Source organism: Phalangium opilio, unplaced genomic scaffold, assembly GCF_054372755.1.
Source record: "Phalangium opilio isolate 3A_F unplaced genomic scaffold, DU_Popi_V2 ptg000082l_1, whole genome shotgun sequence".
Classification (NCBI taxonomy): domain Eukaryota; kingdom Metazoa; phylum Arthropoda; class Arachnida; order Opiliones; family Phalangiidae; genus Phalangium; species Phalangium opilio.
The window spans coordinates 18,508,473-18,535,742 of NW_028324189.1; the positions used below are offsets into that span (position 1 = coordinate 18,508,473).

The 27,270-nt window shown below is 34.3% G+C and overlaps 1 protein-coding gene and 2 long non-coding RNA genes across 3 annotated transcripts in view; all 3 read left to right on the forward strand.

The window, feature by feature from the left end:
* The window catches only part of LOC149653534 (uncharacterized), a 399,454-nt gene that overhangs the window by 212,932 nt on the left and 159,252 nt on the right, over nucleotides 1-27,270 (forward strand). The gene's annotated exons all lie outside the window — the stretch shown is intronic.
* On the forward strand, nucleotides 2,795-3,313 carry LOC149653620 (uncharacterized). The gene is made up of 3 exons (XR_016370904.1): nucleotides 2,795-2,820; nucleotides 2,883-2,962; nucleotides 3,251-3,313. It is a non-coding gene; the product is annotated as an uncharacterized LOC149653620 (long non-coding RNA).
* Nucleotides 21,113-22,475, forward strand: LOC149653621 (uncharacterized). Its single transcript, XM_089849001.1, has 5 exons — nucleotides 21,113-21,404; nucleotides 21,465-21,650; nucleotides 21,711-21,773; nucleotides 21,830-22,093; nucleotides 22,152-22,475. The coding sequence occupies exons 1-5, from the start codon at nucleotides 21,352-21,354 to the stop codon at nucleotides 22,426-22,428; spliced, it is 843 nt and encodes a 280-aa protein (XP_089705127.1). The 5' UTR covers nucleotides 21,113-21,351; the 3' UTR covers nucleotides 22,429-22,475.

The following is a 27,270-nucleotide window of genomic DNA, read 5'->3' on the forward strand; positions in this document are numbered from 1 at the left end:
ATAAGCCATTGTTTCAGGATCTATCATAGAATAACTTAGCATAAGCCTATGGTTCAAGAACTAGTATAGTATAAACCTACCAGGATCTACAATAGAATAACCTAGCATAAGACTATATTTTTCAGCATTTACCAAGAATAAACCTAGCAAATGTCCATGTTTCAAGCTCTAATATAGTATAAACCTACTAGGATCTACCATAGAATAACCTAGCATAAGCATATCTTTAATGATCTACCATAGAATAAACCAAGCATAAGCATATCTTTCAGCATTTACCAAAGAATAAACCTAGCAAAAGCCTATCTTTTCAGGATCTACCATAACATAAGCCTAGCATAAGCCTACCCCTACAGGTATCCGCCACGTGACGTCATCAAAAATTAGTGCTGACGCCATCAAGAAAACCACCACCAGGTTATTCTACCTATAAATAAAAAGCCGACGGGGATAAATTCCATTCGTTACGCTTTAGCCACGCCCCCTTTTAAGGTCCTAAATCACCTGGTATGTAGCCAAGAAAGGACAATAAAAAAGCATCAGTCAATATACCCTCAGGCTAATTATGAACCCGAACTCTCAAGAAAACCGCGCAAATGCACTCGTTAGACTATGGGGAGAATGTTATGCCGTTTTCGGGGTGAATACGAGCCAGTCTACTTTTGACAGAAAAGGATAGATTCATTGTTACCATATCAGAAGACGTTTTGAAGGAATTTATGGAGGAGTGGACGGAGATCTATTCAGCGACTGGGGTAATTATCGTTACTTAAACTTGAAAATAAAAGTAACCGTTAGGGAGGGGAGATAGTATTCAACGCGGGTAGCGTCTTCACTCTAACAAAGACCGAGGCATGGAAACTGAACGATAAATTTAGTTTTATGAAATTTCACTACAACCTTTTGAATGATCAAGTTATAAAATGCATGTACGAAGCTATTTTAAAACGCCTAGGATTTACCATAGAATAACCTAGCATTAGAGTATATTTTTGCAGCATTTACCAAAGAATCTAATACAGCATAAGCCTGCCAGGATCTACCATAGAATAAGTCTAAAATACCAAAAGCCTATCTTTTTCAGCATTTACAAAAGAATAAACCTTGCATAAGCCTATCTTTCACGATCCAATATAGCATAAACCTACCAGGATCTGCCATAAAATAAGCCTACAATAGCATAAACCTATATTTTTCGGCATTTACCATAAAATAAGCCTACAATAGCATAAACCTATCTTTTTCGGCATTTACCATAGACTAAGCCTATCATAAACCTATCTTTCATGATCTAATATAGCATAAACCTACCAGGATCTGCCATAGAAAAAGCCTGCAATAGCATAAACCTATCTTTACAGGATCTAATATAGCATAAACCAACAAGGATCTACCATAGAAAAAACCTACCTTTTTTAAGGAAACACAATAGCATAAGCCTAAGAGGATCTACCATAAATTAAGCCTACAATAGCATAAGCCTATCTTTTCAGGATCTACCATAGCATAAGCCTATTTTTTTCAAGATCTACCATAGAAAAAGCCTAAAATTAGCCACATCATAAAATAAAATAAAAAACCCCACCCCCAGGTGGCGCAACAATCGACAACAAGCATCACCAAAGACGCTAAAATATACCCCCAAAACATCCACCAACAAGGAAGATCTACCATACAATAAGCCTAAAATTAGCCACATCATAAAATAAAAAAACCCCACCACCAGGTGGCGCAACAATCGACAACAAGCATCACCAAAGACGCTAAAATATACCCCTAAAACATCCACCAACAAGGACGCACCAATTCAAATTTCCCGCCAACAACATCACGTGACGTCGTCAATTCCCCCCCTCTCCTCCCCCCCGCAACACCATCACGTGACGTCATCAATTCCCCCATATCCCCCCTAACCCAGGGATGTCGGTATAAACCCAAAAATTTTACCCCCCTTCTTTCCCCCCCTTTCAGGGGGGGGGGGTAAAATTTTTTGGTTTATACCGACATCCTTACTCTCTATTATGCCATTTAGATAGAAGAAAGCATGGAGGACGAAATTAGAATTAGAAATCATATTAAGTTCATGGAAGCTGAACTTAAAAAGAAAACAGTAGATATAGCCGCGGTGGACTCCCGAATGGAAAGAACATTTTCGGCCAGGGCATTAGCTATTCGTGAAGGAACAAGCGTATTGGAGATCATGGAAGACTATCCAGCTTTTAAGGACTATAGACAAGTAATTTTATTTTCAAATTCGTATTAGGACTAACCATTACAGCAGTTCTAAGGGAAAAGAGAAGAAGTGATTATGGTCGGCGGTTTAAATCCACTCTGAATTGTTAAGAAACGGTTTAGCTGTGCATTATTAGTAAACTACTATCTTATTAAAAGCAACTAAAAAACCGTTAAAATGACACGAAATTCAGCCAGAATAACTTGTCAGACAGGAAATTAATGAGTTAGAGTGAATATGTCTGTAATGAGATTCAATTTAGTCCGAAATTATGACATTACTACCACCATAAATTCACTTATGCTATCACTATCTCTCTAAGGAAATGAATTTGAAATTATGTTATTCACACGCATTTTCCTCATTGTTTTCAACTTCGGGTTATTTTATACAAATGGTTTTCTTATTACAGCTAAACTTGGAGTTTGAAAGAATTACGGATGTAAATGCGGATGAGAAAATCAATAAATCACTGAAAACGCATAACAATACAATTTGGGAAAAAGTACCCAAAAAAAAGTACTAAAGATCTAAAGGCTGAAATTACGGGAAAATAATCTTAGAAGACTCCAAACGCGAGAAAAAACGTAAATTTAAGAGATTTTACAATATTACCTAACAAAAAATAATATTCCGGTTTCTTTCACAGGGCTTAAATATAGCGCTTCGTTGTTGATGATTCCAGCCCTTTTTAAAGAAAATTATCAAAACTTCTTTTGCTCGTTTAAAGTAAGTTAATTACTAGTTTAAAACGTAGGGTGGTGACGTCTAATTCGGAACGGTGTCAAATACACCGCTTGGCCTTTTCGTTATCTGTATTTAACTCATTCAAAGTGCTAATTGAAAGTTATTTTTCGGCTTTCCAAAGCCTGTGTACCGATTTAAAATCACTAGTTCCGATTTAAAACCAACGTGCTCCAAATTAGTGCCAAGTATTTCCGAATTAAATGCAATTTTTTCGACTTTGAATTAACTAATATGTTTGGGAATTCATTAATTATCAATTTAAAACAATAGGACGTCAAAAATATTCCAGTGGAGCCCATTATTGTTTATAATGGTGTCAAAATTCTAGAGTCATCAGAGTTTACCGTGTTCGTAGAGCTCCAAGGAGTACGTGGATTAGAATGGATCGGGATTTAAACCTATCTTGAGGTTCATTAGCATTGGCAAATAGGATGTGGCTCTCGTAGATGTCAAGGTTATGAATAACTTCAAACCTATCTTGATTTATTGAAAGCTGTAAAGCAAGAGGCGAACCTTCAGGAGCTTCTCCGATTCTGGTTTTAACCCACACAAATTCTTCTGGATTCGGCAAAATACTAGCCCAGCCATTTCTAACGGCTAACCCTAAATTTAAAACCTGTGTAGCAGACGACAGAAAACGTAAAAAATGCTGGCGCCATCTGTTGGAGAATCTTCACGGTAATAAACTGAACGCGAATGGCTAACGCCACTGGTGGTTGGCTTTTTGTATGGAATTTATGAATTCGACAATTGGGAGGCAAGGCGTTTCTCGTAACCCTAGCCGATCGCCGCGTACATCTTAACCTTAACGGTGATAATGTAGTTAAGCCAATATTGCTTTCTGTGAACTTGCGAACGCGGTCCGTATATTGCAAAAACGTTTGCTCCGATATGCCCACTGCGATATGTAGGCGCCAAAAAGCGAGATGGAAGGCAAAGTTTTACCCATGTGTCTTTCCCTCTTATTTACATCAGGGGTTACATCGAAATGGTCTATTCCCATATTTTGTGGATTAGTTCGATGCGCCCTCCTCGCACTGCCAAGTAATATAATAAACTTGACAGGCAAATCAAAATACAATGGACATCAATTCTTAAGCCAAAGACGAATTGACTAATTTGGGGTTTTCCTAGTGAACGCCTTTCAAATTATCAGAAGAAAACAGATTCTTCTGATTTTTCTGAAACTAAGTTGTTAAATTTTTTCTTTCTCCAGCTATTTTCGAAGTTGCCTAAGTTCGCCGTATTGCGCATGTTCTATTACATTTTTGAAAACAACAAACGTCTAAGGTATAGTAGAAAAAGCAACCTTTCATCTAAAGCAAATGAAGATGGAGTACAATTCTCAGTTATTATCTTGAACCAAAGCCCTAGGCATCCCTATAAATAAAAGGAAAGTGAAATAGATTTAGTTCAGTTGGATTAAATTTGTTTCAAGAACACCCACTATCACAATTTGAATGTATTTTGAATCAGTTGGAGTAATATTTTGATCAGGCCACTTTAGTTTATCCTAATATTAAAAGTTTTTTAGGGTGTACTTCTACTACGCTTGCTTCTATTATTATAAGAAAATATTTCCCAATTGAGTTTAAATTTAAAGGTATATCGATTGTCGAGATGACTGTCGTCAGCCAAATGAAAATATTTTATCAGCGTAAGTGTAATTAATTTTTAGAAATACATGCTGTATGTGTCGAACCGCACCTTACATAGGAACTAATTATGGCTGACGTCAATCTATTTTAATCTCAAGCAATTCGAAACTTTCGAGTTTTTGTTTCTGTTAAACTCGAAATTTTATACGGGATTTACGAGAAGGGGCCGCTGCCATGGTTTAGTTAGTGGCGGACATTTCCTGTCGTCGAATGCGCTAACTAGCCTTGACAGACCATCTATTCTAAAAAGGAAGGGGGGTGGTTAATCTAAAGTACCGTATAACTCAATTTCCACACGGTTGGTTAAAACTGGGACCCTATTCTCTGATGTCCTTTTGGAGTCAATTTCGAACCAATGATAATAATAAGTTTAGTTTAAAGGTTTATCTCGATTAAGTTTAGTTTATAGGTTTATCTCGATTAAGTTTAAATTAAAGCTTTATCTCGATTAAGTTTAGTTTAAAGGTTTATCTCAAGTTTAAATTAAAGCTTTATCTCGATTAAGTTTAGTTTAACGGTTTATCTCGATTAAGTTTAAATTAAAGCTTTATCTCGATTAAGTTTAAATTAAAGGTTTATCTCGATTAAGTTTAAATTAAAGGTTTATCTCGATTAAGTTTAAATTAAAGGTTTATCTCGATTAAGTTTAATTTAAAGGTATTTCTCGATCAAGTTTAGTTTAAAGGTTTATCTCGATTAAGTTTAATTTAAAGGTATTTCTCGATCAAGTTTAATTTAAAGGTATATCTCGATCAAGTTTAGTTTAAAGGTTTATCTCGATTAAGTTTAGTTTAAAGGTCTATCTCGATTAAGTTTAATTTAAAGGTATATCTCGATCAAGTTTAGTTTAAAGGTCTATCTCGATTAAGTTTAATTTAAAGGTTTATCCTGACTAAGTTTGATTTAAAGGTTTATCCTGATTAAGTTTAATTTAAAGGTATATCTCGATCAAGTTTAGTTTAAAGGTTTATCTCGATTAAGTTTAATTTAAAGGTATTTCTCGATCAAGTTTAATTTAAAGGTATATCTCGATCAAGTTTAGTTTAAAGGTTTATCTCGATTAAGTTTAGTTTAAAGGTCTATCTCGATTAAGTTTAATTTAAAGGTATATCTCGATCAAGTTTAGTTTAAAGGTCTATCTCGATTAAGTTTAATTTAAAGGTTTATCCTGATTAAGTTTGATTTAAAGGTTTATCCTGATTAAGTTTGATTTAAAGGTTTATCCTGATTAAGTTTGATTTAAAGGTTTATCCTGATTAAGTTTATTTTAAAGGTTTATCCTGATTAAGTTTAATTTAAAGGTTTATCCTGATTAAGTTTAATTTAAAGGTATATCTCGATCAAGTTTAGTTTAAAGGTTTATCTCGATTAAGTTTAGTTTAAAGGTTTATCTAGATTAAGTTTAGTTTAAAGGTTTATCTCGATTAAGTTTAGTTTAAAGGTTTATCTCGATTAAGTTTAATTTAAAGGTTTATCTCGATTAAGTTTGATTTAAAGGTTTATCCTGATTAAGTTTGATTTAAAGGTTTATCTCCATTAAGTTTAATTTAAAGGTTTATCCTGATTAAGTTTGATTTAAAGGTTTATCCTGATTAAGTGTGATTTAAAGGTTTATCCTGATTAAGTTTGATTTAAAGGTTTATCCTGATTAAGTTTGATTTAAAGGTTTATCCTGATTAAGTTTGATTTAAAGGTTTATCCTGATTAAGTTTGATTTAAAGGTTTATCCTGATTAAGTTTGATTTAAAGGTTTATCCTGATTAAGTTTGATTTAAAGGTTTATCCTGATTAAGTTTGATTTAAAGGTTTATCCTGATTAAGTTTGATTTAAAGGTTTATCCTGATTAAGTTTGATTCAAAGGTTTATCCTGATTAAGTTTGATTTAAAGGTTTATCCTGATTAAGTTTAATTTAAAGGTTTATCCTGATTAAGTTTAATTTAAAGGTTTATCCTGATTAATTTTAATTTAAAGGTTTATCCTGATTAATTTTAATTTAAAGGTATATCTTGATTAAGTTCAATTTAAAGGTATATCTTGATTAAGTTTAATTTAAAGGTATATCTTGATTAAGTTTAATTTAAAGGTATATCTTGATTAAGTTCAATTTAAAGGTATATCTTGATTAAGTTCAATTTAAAGGTATATCTTGATTAAGTTCAATTTAAAGGAATATCTTGATTAAGTTCAATTTAAAGGTTTATCTTGATTGAGTTCAATTTAAAGGTTTATCTTGATTGAGTTTAATTTAAAGGTTTATCTTGATTGAGTTTAATTTAAAGGTTTATCTTGATTAGGCTCTAAAATGAATGTCAATAAATAATTCAACTTAATAGCATTTTTAGTGGAGTTTTTGATTCTTATTTTACTATAAACTTTTGAATTTCGAGCCTTATTAATGTACTTTGAAGATAATTGAAATTAACTTAAGTGTGAAATAGAAATATGGGGCTTTATCAACAGCTATACAGGTTTAATATTAATTAAGTAGTTCATTTAAAAGTTATTCGAGTTTTTATCCAAAATATGTATATATTATGTTTAAATTCACCCTAACAATTGAGTTGAAATTAATGAAGGATTGTGGTTTGGCAATATTGATTTAGCTTATAAATTGAGCTTGTTTAGATGAGTTTTTGATTAGTTCCAATTTGCGGTAACGTGAAGATTAACAATAAAATATGTTGTAACGGGGAGCCCGTTACAAGGGATCACTACAAAGTTTACAATGTTAATGAATGATGTGATTCCATAGTTTCGCTTAAATACCAGTAATTAAATCAAATACCTAAACAATTCATAGCAATTCTGACAATTAAACAAATGGCAATGAGGACTGTGGAGAAAGCGAACGTAACCCTCTGTTTCCCACATGGTTACGTTGAAAAAATCTCCACATGTAATTTATTTCATTAATTAAATTACGTAAAGACAATGTTCTCCTGGATTAACCAGCACCACTGTTACTTATATTTCTGAATTAAACAATCCACCCTTGGTAACAAATAATTTATAAAACGAAATATTATATACGGTTTGTTGCAACAGGAAAAAATTCTTTTAACGAATAATGTCGTCCTCTACATTGGTTGAGTTTCAGGAATTATACCACACACCTTCTGAATTAGTAGCATTTTAGTGAGATTAACAAATACTAAAACCCTGTATACCTCAAAGGAATGTTGAATTAACTGCTATAGAAACACTTATTGTAACGGTTGCGGAGCTTCTGAAATTTTAATAATACTTCTAAAATAAAATAAAGATAAGTCCTTCAAGTAGTAGCTCTTTTTCTACAACATACTGTTACTATCCTAAAGAGTAAAGATCAAGAAGCATCACTATTATTAAAATTATCCAAGTCTGTAAACAAAAAACGTTGCAACATAACCTTCAGCTTAAAAACACGAGAGCGTAAGCCAAACTAGACGACACTGGAGGCTCGGAAGCTGGGTAAGTGTAACTGGGTTCTCCCGAGTCCCGACTCCGAGAATCAAGAATATATACAAATACAATACATAAATAACCTAGGCCTTGGTCTTAAAGAACATCCAAAAACAAATATCTTATAATATAATGAAATCAATTACCTTTAGTTTTATACCTGGATTGCTTTATTAAACAAAATTTCGACCTGATAGCAAAGTGTTTCTTAGCAAGAGTGTTACAGAAAATTTATAAAATGAAATAAATATTTTAAGCCGGTAAAATACTAAACAAGCGTCGACTGCTCAAAAACAAGTTCAACCATGGAGCCTGTATCTATTTAAGATTCAGGCTCCATGGTTCAACTTCCACAGAATGAATCAAACTGAAAATGTCAACTTAACTTGTTATTAGGCACAAAGCTAGGCCCTCCCTTGTTCTCAATATGCTTGAAAATTGAAGAAATGGGTATCAGCACGCTAACAGGTTAACCTGACGTTTAACGCAAGAGCTGTACTTCCGTAATTAACTAAAATGAACATACTTAGACTTAATTGTTTGTGATTAGACTAGCCGATCGCACACCCTGAATACTTAATTGTTAAATTAAGAGTATTCCGAAGAGTAACTTCGCTCTAGTTTTTCGGTTAGAGGTGGCTAAACATCACGAAAAACCCCATGTTAATCTCCATAGGAAAATTGGCAAAAGCATGTGAATTTTGCTTTAACGTTACAAAAGAGTATCAAGTCATATCTACAAGGGCCTACCGGCCCTGTAGAATTATGGAAAAATATTACCTTTGGGATGTTTTTGTAAAATGTTTTCAAGGAGTTTCTATTTTCACTAAAATGTTTTGAAAGTTTTCGGGAAATTTCTATTTTCACTAAAATGTTTTGAAAGTTTTCGGGGAATTTCTATTTTCCCTTTTGTTTCTTGTTTTTAATCTACTGACCCTTTCCAGTGTTTTATTTTTTAACCTCTCAATATTCACAGAAAAATAATAACTAAATTAATAATAAAGTATTGTCGTTACCGTGGCTGTCGCAATAATTCGAGGCATTTGGATACCTCTGTTGTTCAAGGGGCACACATAATGTGTTCTTTTTATCTTTTCAGTGGTTAAATCAGTTCTACCGCACGAAATAATCCATCTTTTACATGGGGCAAATTTGGTTTTATGTTTCGGGAATCGGATGAATTTAATATCGGGGCTACGGTTTTTCGTACTTTTGTTACAGTGTTTTAGAAACATTTCATATAGGAAACCATTATTAGGCCTATAAATGGTTAAAAATTGTAAATCAACCGTAGACAAAGCTACAGTAACCACGCTGAATGCTGATCTCTAGTCTACTGTGTAGTGTGACCCTCTAACCTTATTTTCGGGCTTACCCTTTTTGAATTTCCTTCTCAAACGTGACGTCTTATGGCTAGTTCTCACTCGGCAAATAGTCGCTACGAATTAATTTTTTCGCATGGCAAAAAAAACCAGCGATATTTTAGCTCCTTGGGGAGTGGTTCTCATTGGGCGCGAAATTTTAAAAACTCTTCAGCCGGCCGAGCGCTTTTCTACATATCTTAAGCCCAAAAATTCAAATTTTAACCATGAACCAAATGGCGATTTCTGTCAAAAATTTCAAAAAAATTAACTTAGTTCTGTTTAATGTATTATTGGTTTATGGCATATCTAATAAGTTGAAGAGACGGTTTTGGGTCAAGGATATTTTTCGAAAAAGACACGAACAGGGCTATTTTAATAAACTTATTCGAGAAACGAGGGATCATGATCGAGAAAGTTTTTTCAAGTATTGTGAACTGTATGTTTTATCTATCATATTGGTTTTATAATGATACCTAATTCACTACCATTTGCTGTAGGTTTTTCAGAATGAACCCAGAGCAATTCGATGCTATACTTAACATGGTTAGGTATAGGATCAAAAAGAAAAATACTGGGTTTAGAAAAGCCATTTCTGCAGAAGGACGTCTTGCACTTACGTTGCGGTGCTCTTTTAATTAAAAATGTGACTTTCAGAACATGTTACATATAGTATCTGTATCTTCCTTGCCGGTGGTGATGTGCAAATTAGACTTTCGTTCGGATTGAGACTGGGGAGTACAGATGGCAAAGTGCCTTGGCAAGATGCACACGTTTTGAGATCCTAAAATCCGTTATTTATCCGAATAGGTTTTGAATATGTTAAAATCATTAAATGTGAAATAAATTACAGTTTCTTTAAAATTTCACACGCTAAAAATAAAGGGAAGGAATCGCGTGTTATAAAATGCCTGGATTGTATTTAATTGTGGTTCTCCTCATCCTCTGCTTCTTTATAAAATGTTTTTTCAATTTGAAACCTAACGTTTCTTTAGCTCTTGGTGGGCAGGCTGTGAAACCGTTCCGCTAGACTAGAAAAATAAAGTTCAACTTCATCTTTTGGAAGTGGCGGTTTTAGAGTAGTAGCAGGAACAAGTTTCGATATATTTTCCTTTGCAAGTGAGACCAGAGATGACAATTCAGATTCCATTTTTCTTTTCCGACTTGCCGAAGACAATCGATGTATTTTATCATCATATACATTTTGTATTTTATCATCATTTACATTTTGTATTTTATCATCATTTACATTTTGTATTTTATCATCATTTACATTTTGTATTTTATCATCATTTACATTTTGTATTTTATCATCATATACATTTTGTATTTTATCATCATATACATTTTGTATTTTATCATCATATACATATTGTATTTTATCATCATATACATATTGTATTTTATCATCATATACATTTTGTATTTTATCATCATATACGTTTTGTATTTTATCATCATATACAGTTTTATTTTATCATCATATACATTTTGTATTTTATCATCATCTACATTTGTATTTTATCATCATATACATTTTGTATCTTATCATCATCTAGCTTCTGTTTTTTATCATCCTCCACTTTTTGAATTTCATCATCATCCAACTTTTGAATTTCATCATCACCCACCTTTTAAACTTCATCATCATCCACCGTTTCTATAAATTCGTTTAAGATCGAAGATCTAAAAACAGATTTTTATTAAAAGTTAAAAAAAACCTTTGAAAAATATCACGAATATTGCTTGTTGATTCAGGATGTATATCCATTACATTATTAGTAATCGATTTTAGTAGCTTATCTACTATGTCACCGTCACCGTGTTGTTCAGTAATCAGAACAGTGTCATCGAGGGAACAGTTTGAAGTTGATCTTTATAGAAATGTAAGTCATTATATAGTTCAACTTAACAAAAAATGGTGCAATAAAATATCTCAAGAAATTAAGTTATTAAGTACACTCTGCAATATAAGGAACGACCTTTCCATAAGTGTATAAAGTTTCCATTTAGGAGCTTTTGATGCATCAACCCCAGCTCCACTCCTACATTTAATGTCTTTCTCTCTTTTGAGCCTCTAAAGGTTTCTCTCAACCCTTTCCATTTCATTTGTGCCTCTTTTCCTGAAAAGTAATAGTTTTTTTGATTTAGATTCGTTAGCAAAGATGTCAATTAGTAACTTACTTGTTATTCCAAAAAGATTGGCTATTATATCCCATCGGGTTTCTTTCTTCTCTGTATTTTTATATTCGGCGTCAAAGGGGTTGTATAAAAATGGATGTTTTCGTATTTCATCCACAAACTGTTCATTGTCAATTTTAGTTGTTTTCTTTTGATACATCCATATTTATCTAATAATTATATAATCAATTTTAGTTGGCGTACGTATTTCACACTTAAAAACTTAAATTAGAAGCATCAAAACTTGCCAAACCTTACCTGTTCGTTATTTCACAACAAGTGGCAATAGGCAAAGGCTTAAAATTGGCACGACGCGCGCTAAGCTCGAATCCTGGGAATCTGAGACGGAACGTAGTACACTCCCCTTTCCCACTACCTGAACCTGATTGGCTGAAACCGTTTTTCGCTGAGCGTTTAGCGAAAAAAAAATAGAACAATTGCTTTGGAACTCTTCGGGGCGATTTGGACGGCGATTAGGAGAAAATTTGCCCATTTTATTCGAGGGTATCAATTCGCGTGGTGAAAATTGCGTTTTTTCGCTAAGTGAGAACCAGACTTAAGACTGTAAGACTGAAGTTCGGCTACAATCTAAACGAAACCTTATGTATTGTGAAGTGTAAACTACGCGGACGTTGACAATGGAAAACGAAGAGCTTTCTATATAGGTTTTTGGTGACAGTTCGCCGAAGCTCAAACTGTATTCAGGTGTCGCGTGCTACCAAGAAAAACCAATCTCTTAGTATAAGAGACGAAAGCTTTGAAAAAAAAAGCTTTTTTCGGAAAGATGTCAATTTCGGCCTAGGTAGTTAAATAGTAAACACTCTAATTTACCAATGTGAAGACTTCTTTGGTGCCTGTATGCACGGGCCACTAAACTAAGAGGACATTTCAGCTCTAGCTTTGCCTATACAAACGGTTTGCCTCTTCAAAGAAACGGGTATCTATGTGAGTTACGAGGAAAAAAGGAGGTCGAACTGGAACGTGTAACACGTACCGCAACGCCATCTACCGTACAATAGACTAACTTAAACTTTGACTCTGCCAGTCTGTCTTCTGCTACTATTGTAATAGCTTCAGGCCTGTCTCGGTTTTTAGTTTTGACGTTTACTTCTTAATTTAACTCTATTATTTATAATGGGTGCAAAGCATTGTGTATTCCCTAACTGCAACAGTGAAAGTCGCTACAGCACTAAGCCTCATATGCAAGGAGTTTGATGTATACGCTTTCCCAAATATAAAACTAAACAAGTATATTGCATTCAATGGGCAAACTGCCTAGCAAAATATAAGAACGGATTTACAGTAGCTGACATTGAACCTAATACCAAAAGTAGATGAGAGGAAAAGTATGAAAATGGCCAAAAGTCGCGAGCCATCATAGTTTCGCCGTAGTTGACCGTTTTATTGGCGTAGCTATACTGGGCCTGTTCACTCCCTTAAAATAGGTCTTGTGTAAGTTGTGTTAATTCACGGTTACGCGGTTACCGTCGTCTGCTATTGTGTATGCTAGAACTTCCTCGATTTGTGTTTGTAGTCAGTACAAAGTAGCTGGTAATGTTTTAAAAGGTATTTGAAGGTATAATATGGTTTTAGTAAGGTTATCGAAGCAATAGAAGAGCACATAAAACTAGATACGTTTAAAACAAATCTCGGTAGTTTAGCTGTAGCGTGAGCAGCTTGCGTCGTGATTCGCGTGATCGAGAGGGCTATGGTTAAACCAAGGAGCATAAATGTCTGAACTACTTTCAATCGCAAGTTTGCAAGTCCATCAGTCAGTATAGTAAACTAAATAGTTATTGGCGAAACTTTGATGTCCGCGTTTTTTTAACACAGGCTCTATGGCCATTGTCATACTTCCCCTCTCATCCACATTTGCTAATACGCACCTGTGTTCTAAACATTTAAAAACTATTTTTTATTTCTCAAAGTCAGCTATGGCTTAAAGCTTTACTCAATACTACTTAGTCTAAAAATACTGTTTTCCAGCCTCACTCGCCTTGTTACCGAAATGACGTAGTTCCGCTTTTTAGAAACTACCGCTAGATGCGACACTAGTAAAAACCGTTTATGCCGGGAGTGTGGCGCACTCCTGTAAGCCAAGCTACTGGGCGGCAAAGTTTGAGGGAATACGACACATGTCGGCGATCCTCCCCTATAGGTGCCGACTGCCCCGTGTCCGCCGGAGGTGACTTGATCCCCACACCCCTTCCGTCACCTCCCAAGTAAACCTCATTTCCTTCCCTGATTAGTCACATACTGAAACCTGACTAATCGCATCCTTGTCGCGGACCCTTAAGGGACCCAATTTACATTGAAACCTCTTAAAAAAAAAAAAACCGTTTAGCTTGAGCGCCGCCCGATAGCAGAGCTGAAGTGTGCTCTCAGTTTAGTGGCCCGTGTCAGCACTAACGTGATAAAATGATAGCCCACATTTCTTCATTAGCCTTTCTATGTAGAGCAGGATCATTAAAACAGTACCTGGGTGTAAGGGAGGTGAGTCAATCAGCGGACTAAACATATACTAAGTGTTTTCTTGCACATTATGCTCTTCACGGGAACGCTTAGCCATATACCCGGCCCATTCGGGAACTAAGTCCAATTCGTCAGTTTCTCTAGCAAGTGACAAAAGCCAAGCCAAATCGCAATCCAAACCAGCGGCTAAAGATTCATGCAGTTTTGGAAGAAAGTGATAGGGAAGTCCGTAGCTTATTTGAAGCTTGGGTTGTTCAGGCTTCTTCTCGCCACTGAAGTGTTGAAAGTAAGTTGGCGATAAATCTTCTAAATTCAGACTAGCAATTTGTTGTTTGGTTAATCTAGGGATATTTAGGTTTGAAATTTTGGATATTGTTGCTATTGATGTGAATCCCGAAGTGTTTTGAACAATTTAAACAGCCACACAAAGGGTTTCTCTTGCGCCATAAGGGGTGAAGACTTGTAAATCAAAGTTGTCGAACCAAGCACTGATAAGGCCTCCATCAAGTTTTCAAAGCCAGTATCTTCATCAGCTGTATATATCGCAGCTGACTTGCGAAAGCGTTGGATTTCATCATAGGATGTGATATATCCATTTGAATGAAGGTTGTCTATTAGATCTCGAGAACCGAACTGATTGTGCAATTTCACCGGTAAACCTAGCGTAGTTTGGTTAAACGACTTGCATATTAGGGCTTGGATCGATTGAGCCAAACTTAGCGACTGTCTTGTAACCGTCTCAGTCGAAAGTAATCCATTTAGGAATCTTAAAGTATCACTGGTACTTTCTTTGGCTTTCTCAATAGACCAGTCATTAATTTTGTATGTATTAATTTTGCCACAAAGACTCGTTGATTGTTCTTTGATTTCGTCTATCACATACGGCACATGATCGCTGTCATTCATTGAAATCAGCTTCTTTGTTTTGGGAAGATTATTTTTTAGGAAAACGATACTGGCGCAGCCACTCACCCTCAAGATTAGGAGCGTATCAGAAAAATGTTTTTGCAGCTGATGAAGTAGCTGACATCTTGTCGCTTTTCTGACGTGATCTTCCAGGCTTGCAGAATCTAGGGAAAGTGCTTCGGAAAATATACTAAAAACCTCGAAGGAGAATTTTCTTAGGGTTATCTTCAGTCGCAGAAACTAGGGTCTCAAACTCTTTCTTTTCCACGTCAACAGACCTATCCCATGGCTACTTGTAGGTTCAATGAACCCTAATTTCTTGCATTCACTCTAGGTATAGAGGCTTACAAAATAGAGGGTTAACATTCATTAAAACATGACAAGGCAAGGGGTACTTTTTATATTTCAATGAAATATGTTTCTTTTGAAAGCTTTAAATGAATTTTTTTTAATATTAGTGGTTAACCAAATAAGAGGTTTTTTAATAGATCAGGATTTAAGGCTAATATTTTCAATTTAAACTATTTATCAGTCTCACCTTAGAAATGTAACACTGCCTAAAGTACTTGATTTTCCACGAGGTCAAGGTAATAACTTACAACTTTGGCGAAATAAATAAGGTTGTAAAAGTTCATGTTTAACAATGGGCTACATTATTTGTTGTCTTGTTTTGTCTACCCAACTTGAAAAATAGACAAGCGTCAGGAAGCCCCCTTTTCTGCATTTTAATAACTTTTATCGTTAGGTTTTAGCCCTGTTTTTAATGTTGAATAATTTTCAATAGTATTCATTACCTTAAATTAGTGCAAGATATAACGTTATTATTAGGTTATTATCAGGTTATTATCATGTTGCAAAAAACATTACAATCACGTTTTTTCTGGTGAGATTCGAAACACGGTTATTTCGTTGATGTTTAGGAAAAGTCCTATAAATCGTGCAATTAATAATAATATATGTATATATTTTGCGGGTATAAAATTAACAAGCAGTTCCCGAAATACCAGCCGCGGTTTCAAACAAACAGTGGCATAGTTCAGAACTGCTTTTTTAGAAATAGCAACCGCTGTTCTAGAAATAGCAGCTTCTGTGTTTCAAAAAATTATGGTTTAAGTAGAGTTTCGAACAATTCTTAACCCTATAGTCTATTATTTAAATACTGAACGAAGTTTCTAAATTTGACGAGGTAACCTTATGGTTCATACTATCAAAATCGGGCTTCAGATCTTTTCGACTGTTATAACGTTAAGGTCCAATTTTGTTTTCAAATAACACCGTTCTCTTAGAATACAAGTCTTGTGGTGTAGTAAAATTACAGTAATTAGTCTCCTCTCCTGGCAAAATAACAACATATTCCAAAGAGAACAAATTGGACAGGATGTTTATTTTGGGTGTAGGTCGCGGCAACGTTCAACTTGTGGCAGTGCTTTATGCCGAACTCTTTCCACACCGACTTAACGGACGAGGATTACCATAGACGGCAAGACCTTGCGTGAACTAATTGAAGTCGATCCATTATTTTTGAGAATGGTAGTTTTCTGACGAGGCAAAATTTCACAGGGATGGCACGGTAAATCGGTAAAACGTACATTACTGGACCCAACAAATTTATCGCATCATTACCATCAAATTCGATGGAAGGTAAGTGTTTGGGTGGAAATTCTTGGAAACCGAGTTATCAAAAACTTCTTGATGAGAACATCTCTGGAGACATTTACTAGCACTTCCTGCATCATGAGATTGACGCCTGTATATGTTTTGCAAGACATGGACGGTCGTCTTGAAGAGTGCCTCCACCACAATGGTAGATACATCTAATATTTACGTTGATTTGTTTACCAAACAGATTAGATTATTAAGTTAACTAATATTGGCGTTTGAAATGAAGAACACGAGTAGTATGTTACCCCACTTTTGACTATGCAAATGAGGTAAAAATTATCAAAATTTGCATAATTCAGAAATCCCACTTTTAACTATGCAAATTTGCCAAAAATTATAAAAATTTGCATAATTCAGAAATCCATACCTTAAACCATGCAAATTAGTCGAAAATGATCACAATTTGCATAATTCAGAAATCCCACTTTTAGCCATGCAAAATTTGTCAGAAATTATCCAAATTTGCATAATTCAGAAATCCATACCTTAAACCATGCAAATGAATCGAAAATGATTCAAATTTGCATAATTCAGAATCACACCTGTCAATCAAATGCGAGTCACGTGTAGTGTGACGTAGGTACAATTTGTAAGATATATCCGCAACAGTGGTTGAAATTATATTAGTTCGGGACAAAACGTAAAGCTATAATGAACTGGGAAAAACTACGGCTCGAAACTTTTAAAGATTACCCCGTTAGTAATATAAATCCGTCAGAGTTTGCGAAACATGGTTTTTATTATTTAAAGAAGGGCGACGCCGTTAAATGTTTTTATTGCGATATAACATTACATAGTTGGAAAGCTAATGATAAAGTAAATGAGGAGCATCGAAAATATTCCCCGGAATGCCCAATTGTTAAAGGGTTTTCGACATGCAACATACCCATACATTGTTCTAACGACGAGACAGGGAGAGATGTACCACCAACGGAGAAATACGTTTCAACTACAATCAAACCCAAGACTGAAGAATATTGTAATAATAGATGTTGTACGCGGCGTGCTTTACAGGTTGTAAAAGAAAATGTCTGTTTAGGTGGGTTATTACTTATCCTTCCCATAACTGTACCTGTAGGAATTATTTGTGGAATGTTATCTATGAACCCAGCAGTAGCGCTTCTTGGTTTCTATCCTCTACTCTTACCGATTTTAGATCAGAATTTTTTTAAAACAGGATTGTGTCAATGGTGTAAAAAACAAATCAAAGGATGAAATAAATTTTTTAAAAAACAATGTTTATTTGTATTGATTACATCACGATTAAATTCTGCGATAAATATTCCAAAAATTTGGAAATAAATTTAAAAAGCGTCTTTCTATCCTCTCCAAGTCTTGATGATAATAATAATCAATAGCGTCTTTTGAAAATACTTTAAAAGTGGGGTCATACGCTAATCTCAAGTTTCTATCTTCCAAAATACTTGGAAGATATGGAGATCTTGTAATGAGACTAAATTTATTTTTAAATTTTTCGAAAGTGAAAGTTAAATCCATTAAAGAATGATTATATTTATGCAATTCTTCAATAACTACGCTAATATATAATAACTTAAACAAATTAACAGTATAACTAACAGGTGTAATAATATATTTAATATGGGGGTTGTCATTGCATTGTCTGTTCTTTATAGTCAAACGAGTGTTAAATTCATACAAAAGTTTTATAATTGCAGTATTTAATACCGATTCAACACTCGCTTGATCGTGACACACATACCCTAAAACGTACGCTGCTCGATAACATTGATCAAGTTCATGAGGGTTGTATTTATGTAAACTTCCTAGTTTACATGCCGTACTAAAAACGTAGCGTCCACAATCTCTGGTATCGATAGAGGTCCAATCTTTCCATCCATCATGTCGGTAGTAAGATATTTTAACGATGTTGTTAGCGCACAAGTTTTTAAACATTTCGCGACGTACAAGTTGATTAATGACACGCGTCGATATTAGATTGTTTCCTTCAAACTTTTTACGATTGTTCTCAATTTCGATCAAACATAATGTACCTAATCGAGGTATCGCGTTTGCACCCTCTGATTTAATACTAAAAGGTTTGCAACACACTTAACTCGAAAACCGATGATTTATATTTTTACGCGATTCAATACCAAAAACGTTCTCCTCCATTTTTTGAGAATTTTTATTTCACCAAATGGTGATGGTTCACTATCTCGTGAATTATAATTGACAGCGTTCTTTAAAAATAACTTCTTTCTGGGGTTAAATTCTGCGAAAATAATTCCAAAAACTTGGAAATGAATATAACATTTTTTGTTCTATTTTTTGCAACTCTAGGCGTGCATAATCAATAGCGTCTTTTGAAAATACTTTAAAAGTGGGGTCATATATTAAACCGATTTTATCTCTCAAAATTCTTGGAATATTTTTAGATTTTGTAAAGAGATTAAATTTTATTTTCATTTTTTCGAAAGTGAAAGTTAAATCCATTAACGAATGATTAAAGTTATGCAATTCTTCAATAACTACGTTAATATATAATAACTTTATCACATTAACAGTATAACTAATACGGGGATCACCATTAATATAATAGTAGTAATCATCATTGTCATTTTTGTTCTTTATGATCAAACGAGTGTTAAATTCATACAAAAGTTTTATAATTGCTGTATTTAATACCGATTCAACACTCGCTTGATCGTGACACACATACCCTAAAACGTACGCTGCTTGACTCGAATGTTGACATTGGTCAAGTTCATGAGGGTTGTATTTATGTAAACGTCCTAGTTTACACTCCGTAGTCAAGATGTAACGTCCGCAATCCCTGGTATCTATCGAGACTACATCTTTCCAATAATCATATCGGTTACGAGATACTTTAAAAATGTTGTTGGTGCACAAGTTTTTTAACATTTCACTGTGTACAAGTTGAGCAATAGCATACTTCGATATTCGATTGTTTCCTTCAAACTTTTTACGATTGTCCTCGATTTCGATCAGGCATAACGTACCTAACCGAGGTATCGCGTTCGCAGCTTGTGAAGTAATACAAAAAGCTTCGCCACACGCGTAACTCGAAAATCGATAATTTATATTGTTACTTGAACCAAAAACCATGTGATGCATGCATTCTCCAAACCCGGAATCCATTTTTTGAATTTTTATTTCACTAAAAGGTAAATGATGGTTCACTATCTTGCAAATCCTTACCAATCAGAATCATCACCTTCAAGTTCTAGGAAAGATGGATTGGCATTTTGAAAATCTTCGTAAGATTTATTGGTGGCATTCTTTGAAAAAATCACTTGATACACGTTATCAATGGATACATTGTCACGAAAGTTTTACAAAAAGAGTATCGAACCTTAAAAAATGTATCCCTAAATCTAGACAGTGTATTTGATAAGGATGATTTAGAGTAATTGCCGAACCGTAAAGAATCGATTACAACACTAATATATAACAGCTTCAAGAAATTTGAGCTGAAGCTGTTAGATGTTGCGTAATTCTTGCGAAATGGGTTTTTATACGTCAGCGTAGAGTTGCATTCGTAAATGATTTTAACAATCACCGTGTTAATTACTGCTTGAACAGCCTCACTGTCGTGACAAACGTATCCCAGAACGTAGGCCGCCTCTTTTCGATGTTGACAACGCCAGTTTTGTTTGTTATAGTACTTATGAATCCGACCTAGTTTACACTCCGTTGTAGGGATGTAAATACCACAATCAACCGTATCGATTTGACATAATGAGTCAACTGTACAGAAAGTGACCCAAGATAGTTCTACAACATAACTCTCCCGCTTGTTTTTCAAAATTTCTTCGCAAACGAGTTTTCTAATCACTGTGTGAGTTATTTTATACTTTCGCGCAAATTTCTGACGATTGTCTTCAATTTCGATTAGACATAACGTCCCTAACCGAGGTACGTTATTTTTACAATCATGTTCAATAATATTTTTTTCATTAAAATTGTACGAATAAATTTCTCTCATTTTTTGGGGAAGCTACACAAATAATAGTTTGGTTCCTCTTCACTGTCGCAGTATGAACACTCTTTTTCTTGGCGTTGAGCTTTGTAACAAAACTGGTTACAATTGATACAAAAAAAACTATTGTCCAGAATCGCGTAAGCGTTTTCAATATTGGTGATTAAAACTTTACCGTATTGTTTATAAATGGCTTTTTTAAATTTTTCACAATTATTGTTAACGCAGTAATGAATTTCACCACCAATAGATGAGAAACTAGCAATATCGTCTTTTTCACAAAAAAGACAGTTTAGATCCTGACCACTCTGTAACTCAGTTTGGCCTGTGGTATTTAATTCCGAAAATTGTTTTTCATTCAAGTCTGTGAAAAGTAATAATATCTTATAAGAAACACGCACGTTGTGAGGGCCTCTTTTAAAATTATACATTTATAATATGCACCCTTCTTAAAACGACTGATAAATATTTTTCGATAGGAACGCTCATTAATATGGACCCTTCTTTAAAATCGTTAATACATAAAAAACCAACAGTTAAATATTTTTTCAAAGAAAACCAGGGATGACCTCGACGCTCATTACAAATTCCTAACTAGACTTCTTAAGCTAACAACCTTGAAAATTTCTTATATAAACTGAACGGATTTCAAAGTTTCACATCATAACGCAAAAAACTTTAAATTGAAAATATCTTCATAGATAAAGTCTAGATTACTACTAGAAAAATGTGTCCAGCAAAATCTTTTGACTCAAACGCTGTTCAACCGGTTGAGGAATTGTAAGTTATTTTAGCTAGCAAGTTAAAATTATATTTTAATACCGGATCTATTTTATATAGCGCTTTACCCCAACTCTGGGATATCGATGATGAATTGGAAGTAGAACCAATCATCATCCACGAGGAGCATGATATCCCAGATGGGGTGGAGGAGGAAATAAACGAATTAATCGCGAGTATTGATATGTTCGCCGAAGCCGACGACCCGGATGTTGTATCGACGGAATCATCCTCGGATGAAGAAACGTAAGGTTTTAAATAAGTTTGAGGAATTGTAAGATACCTAACAAGAAATTTTTAAAACAGCGAAAGCGAAGAACTTTACAACGCAATGATTCAAGAATACCCATGCATGCAAATTGATTTAAAGTAAAGCAAAATAAATTATTATCTAAAAATTAATAAACTAATACATGTTTTTACAGTCTTAAATATCCCTATCCTACATTGTGTTCTTGTTGTTTTTCCACCGAATTTAATTCTCATGTCATTTTTCGTACTATGGAATCCCGCTATATTTTATACTTTTGCGCTACTCCTAATTGCCCTCTTTTCCGAACTATCATCTGCCTTACCTGGGATCAGTCTAATTTCTATCCAATTAACATTTTCCTAGACACCTATTTCCTTTCTAAATATAAAGCATACCGACTTCCCCTATACGAAAAAGATCTACAAATTGACTTAAAGTAAGTTGTAAATGAGTCTTGTTGTATATAAAAAACTAATTTTAACCTATTTTTATAGTTCTACCTACGATATTCCTACTCGCTGCCCTAATTGTTATTGCCGTACTCCAAACCACTACACTATCAGGGAAACTGTCTGCGTTCCGGAACGACGTACAACTGTCTACAAGCTCTACTTCTGTCCTATTCGAGACTGTCCTTTATACCAACATCTCATCTGCTTCTCCTATCATCAAAAATATTATCCTGTTCATATTTTAAATAATTCTCATTTCTGTTTTCTTATTGATCGTAGACGCTTACCTAAATTATTATCTCAAATTAATTCTCAATAAAAATATATATATTATAACGAAACTTGTCTCTTATCTTTTTATATTAAGCTTAAACACTCTATAAGAATCCCCTCTCTTAAACAACCGTAGTGCCAAACATTGCTTAAACAAGACGGCCCAAGGGCTCGTAATAGTAGCCATATCGTACGAGTGAATAGCCCCTCTATACCCTACCCTAATGAGTGGATAACCCCTCTATACCTTACCCTAATGAGTGAATAGCGCTATCTTTTTCAATGCTTAAATGATTTACCGTGCATAAAATCAGAGTGAATAGCCCCTCGATTCCCTACTCTAAACAGTGATTAAATTATGACCGTATAAATTTACTTATGCTGTAATTCTAATATTCCGACGAATCGAAGAACAGATAGTTTTTAGTGATAATCCCCTCGATGAGTGACTTATGCCGATGCACACTTATCGCATCTTATAAATTTCTAACAAGGACTTATGCCCAGAAACTTTTGAAAGAGAAAGTTTAGTTATAGTGATTACGCATTTTAGTGATAATCCCCTCGAATTACCTTTAGCAATGCTAAAATGATCAAACGCATAACGCTCATTTAACACTATGTTAGCTCTATCTAAACCCACATTTGAATTAACCGCCAAAACGTTCCAGTCAAACATAACATAAATGACGATAGCTACCGAACGAGAACGAAACAGGGAAAATCGTTATCTATTTAATTAGCACATAAATAAAAAGGAAATAAATATAAAAACCCCAAACATACAAATTCATAAGTATCCGACCCCACAGATAAAAATTCAAAAGTATCCGACCCCCACAGATTAAGAGGTAACCCACCCCACATCACCCTGACATTTTAGAGATCAAAATAAATAATAAAAAACTCGGGGTTTCTATCAAGTCTCTATAGCTCAGTGGTAGAATTTCCTTCTACTACGTGAGCGACCCGGGTTCGAATCCCGGTGCGATCTCAAAAAGATTTTAATTAAAATTAAATTTCTAACCGAGCCCAGTTACCCCTATGGGTGGGTTGTGGTAATATAAAGTTCCTTTTAAGCTAAAATCTGACGATAACGAAGCGACAACCCCGGCCACTACTACTACTACTACGGCTCGGGTCAAACGATATGGCTAAAAAGTAGTTAACCTTGACAACGCCCAATAATAATTCTTTTGAAATAGTAGATATCTCGGGGAAAACTTTATCATTTTCTTTTAACGCTTCATCCGAGAAAGTCTTTTAAAAAACATGGGTCTCCCAGAAGATAATCCTCAGCCGCAGTTACAGGAGATGGACTTTCTGTAAGCTAAAAGTTTACTAGTTGTTTTTAAGCTTCTAGTTTCTTAAGAGTGTTTTTTATAGAACCCAAGTACCGTTAGAAATTACCGCAGCTTTAGCGAGAGAAAGGGCATCTGCAGGGTAAGTGATATTTTTACCATTAAAAAGTATAGTTAAGTAAAAGTAGCTATGTATTTTAGAATCTTCGAAACTTATTCATACGCATTCGTACCGTGTTGCGTTTGTAAAGGAAGAGAGGTTTCTGAAATCGATAGAAATATTTCAAAGGCTTTCTATTGTAGAACTCTATCCTGTCCCCGATATAATAAGATAGTGGGTATTTGCATCCCCGTTTTTATGTTTAATATTCATTACCCCTGTCGCGGCCATCCCGATGATTTTAATACGGCATTTATGGAAATGTTTGATTATCCTTTAAATGTTTAACTCTTTTTCTAAAAAAAAATATTAACTTTTTCCAAATATATACCATTTATTATTGTTGTATTTTAATTTTACATGTTATTAAAAGATTTTTTAAAATTCAATTAAACAGTACGAAATCATTTGTTGAATGCTTAAAACACATTGAATATTTTGAGGATTACGTAAATTATTTTCGAATGATTTTAACAGATCGGTTAAATTTAACGTGCTGCAAAATGCGTGTAAGGTAGTTTTACTCTCGCGTTTAACATCCAATAGTTTTTTTTCAAAATCACCCAAAAGAATTCGAAAGGTGAGTAACATATTTTTTAAGAAAATTCTTTGATTAATAATAAAGTTAATATGTGTAGTAATAAACCCGTTTACGGGGTCTTGCATAATAAGCGTAAATACTTCGGGTTTAATTGTCACTGGAACGCTTTCGTCATACGTAAAGACAAGACCGTAACTCGTAATAGATATATAGATGTTCTGACAACAATAAAATTTAATTGACGATTTCTGCATACAGGCCGCGAATTCAGATTTACGTTTGTTCAAGATGTACCATATTTTATACGGTATTAAAATCAAGTTTTCACTTTCAACAATAACTGTTGGTTCTACGTCTCTTCCCCGCGGACAAACAGTTACCGTTACACCGCCTTTTGTTAGGTGTAAGTTCAAATCGCGAAACATAGCCATATTTTTATAAAAATAGTATTACTCACAACACATCACGGGTATTTTTATTCAGGAACGAGCAGTGCAGTTTCAAACATGTACTTTCGAATAACTTTCCTAACAAAAACTCGGGGTCTTTTTATACCAAAATATCTCCACTTAAAAATTCCATAATATTACCCTTAAGCGATAGAAAAGTCTTATACCTGATAATTACGAGAAAATAAAAACCTTGGGAGAATTCACACGTGATTTTTGAAAGTATAATTAACTACGAGAGAGAATTTTTGACCCTTCGACCTTTTTCCAAAAATATCATCCATTTTAAGATCGGAGCACCTTTCCCCCGAAAAATCCCTGTTTAAATTCCCACACTTTTTCGTTTTTTATAAACCATTAAATGCCAATTAAAGCTTTCCATCTGTGTAGGACGTGTATTGGAAAGCGTCTTTAGCCTTCTACATAAACTCCACCCAGACCAATTTGATCGAAGCAAAAAATACTTCTCGGTAACTACACCCAGGTGCATCGTATAAAAAAGCAATTATTTTTTGATACAATGTAATTCAAAAAATATATTTTGTAACCTAGGGGAATTCAGGTGTTCCAATCGTATATCTAATATCATTAAAAAAGTATACCCGCAGCCAGATAAAAAAAGCAATTTATTTTTGATACATTGTAATACAAAAAATATATTTTACAACCCAGAAGTATCATTAAGTATAATTAACGACGAGAATTCTCGGTAAATTACTTTTAAAAATATATTTAATAACCTAGGGGTATCCAGGTGTTTGAAATCGTATATCTAGCCATCATTAAAAAGTATACCCGCAGCCAGCAATTATTTTTGTTACATTGTATATACCTAGGGTATCATTAAGTATAATTAACGACGAGAATTCAAGATATATTTTATAACCAAGAGGTATCATTAAGTATCATTAACGACGAGAATTCAAAATATATTTTTATAACCAAGAGGTATCATTAAGTATAATTATCTACGAGAATTCTAACTTTTAAAAAATATATAGAGGCTATAATTATCTACGAGAATTCCTATCGTAATTATTGCTGGGAAAAAAATATTTTTAACCGTATAATTAGGCGTTCCCCGCTCGCCGGCGCGCGGGGACGCCGTGTGTCACCCCCCTCCCCCGGGGGCGGCGGGGACGGTGTATATAAACTCTCGGGATTTTCGGATATTTCATTCGTTCTTCACTCGACGTTCGTTATGGCATCTTCATCTTCACTCGGTAAGCGAAAACTTAATATATCGGATGATGAGGAGGAAATAGATATTTTAGAGCAAATTAAAAACGTTAAAGAGGAAACTACTATCGAAAAAACCGGCATTGTCCCTCGATACGATATTAAACGAGGTTTAGCTAGTTACGTTACTTCATTACCAGCGTCGCGTGACGATTTTTATTTCGATATTCAAATATACAAGTACGAGGATATAAAAGATAGAGATAATAAAGATATTTGGCAATGCGATGGAAGAAGATTAAGATTTCTCGCGTCTAAAGATAGCGTCGAATGTAAACAAATTCGATCTATCGTGAACAAGATCGCCAAGCATATGATCGATAATCCCGACAAGATCACGAAAAATTATTCGTTTTTTATCAAAAACGAATAATCAACAATATGGAATCCCAATATCTATTACTCGTATATCTATTAACGTATCTATATATACTATATACCCAATATATCAATTACCACTACTATTTAATATAAAAAAGAAGACAATATTTACCTGGTTGATGGGATGGATATGAGACTCGAAGTAAACAGATTATCTACGTTCAAGATATGGTCTGTCGAAGGTATTAGCGTGGATGACATGGCAGCCAGCGGTTTTTATTGCGTTAGTCCTAAAACCGTTCGTTGTTTTTCGTGCCTTATCGCCTTGACTGGATGGAGAGCCGACAATCATCCATTGGGTGTTCATTGGCGCGAACAACCGTTATGCAGTTTTCTCCGTGCGGACGGAAAGAGTTGTGGAAACGTCCCTATCATTGGACGTAATTTTTTCGAGGAAATGGAAAGGAAATACTCGGGACCGGAAAATGATCGCAGCAGAGTTTGTAAACTATCACCTTACGCGTGCATGTTACAATACAGAGTCGAAATCGATTTAAGAGAAAAAGAAGAAAAACGAAAAAAAAATATATAAAACTCTAAACAATTTGATAAACTTACTCATTTTAAGATGAGTAGTTCGAGCGATTCCGAAAATGAAGAACCGCTAAATTTAAGTGTTAAAGCTAATCCTAAACAATTTTATACTTGCGAAAAAATATTAAATAAAAATCTCGAAAATACAAATGTAATCAAGTAGAATGTAAAATTAAATTTAAAAATTTAGAACGTATTAAATTAACCGAAGTAAACGAAACGTTTGTTAGTATAATTAATTCCATACTCTTTGAATTATTACGCAATCATCAAGGATATAATA

What these genes read in the sequence shown, in the direction of transcription:
- LOC149653621 (XM_089849001.1), top strand. Translation starts at nt 21,352, where the DNA reads ATGTGTCCAGCAAAATCTTTTGACTCAAACGCTGTTCAACCGGTTGAG. An exon ending in GTTCAACCGGTTGAGGAATT is followed by an intron (nt 21,405 to 21,464) that starts GTAAGTTATTTT and finishes TATTTTATATAG; the next exon opens with CGCTTTACCCCAACTCTGGG. An exon ending in TGCATGCAAATTGATTTAAA is followed by an intron (nt 21,774 to 21,829) that starts GTAAAGCAAAAT and finishes ATGTTTTTACAG; the next exon opens with TCTTAAATATCCCTATCCTA.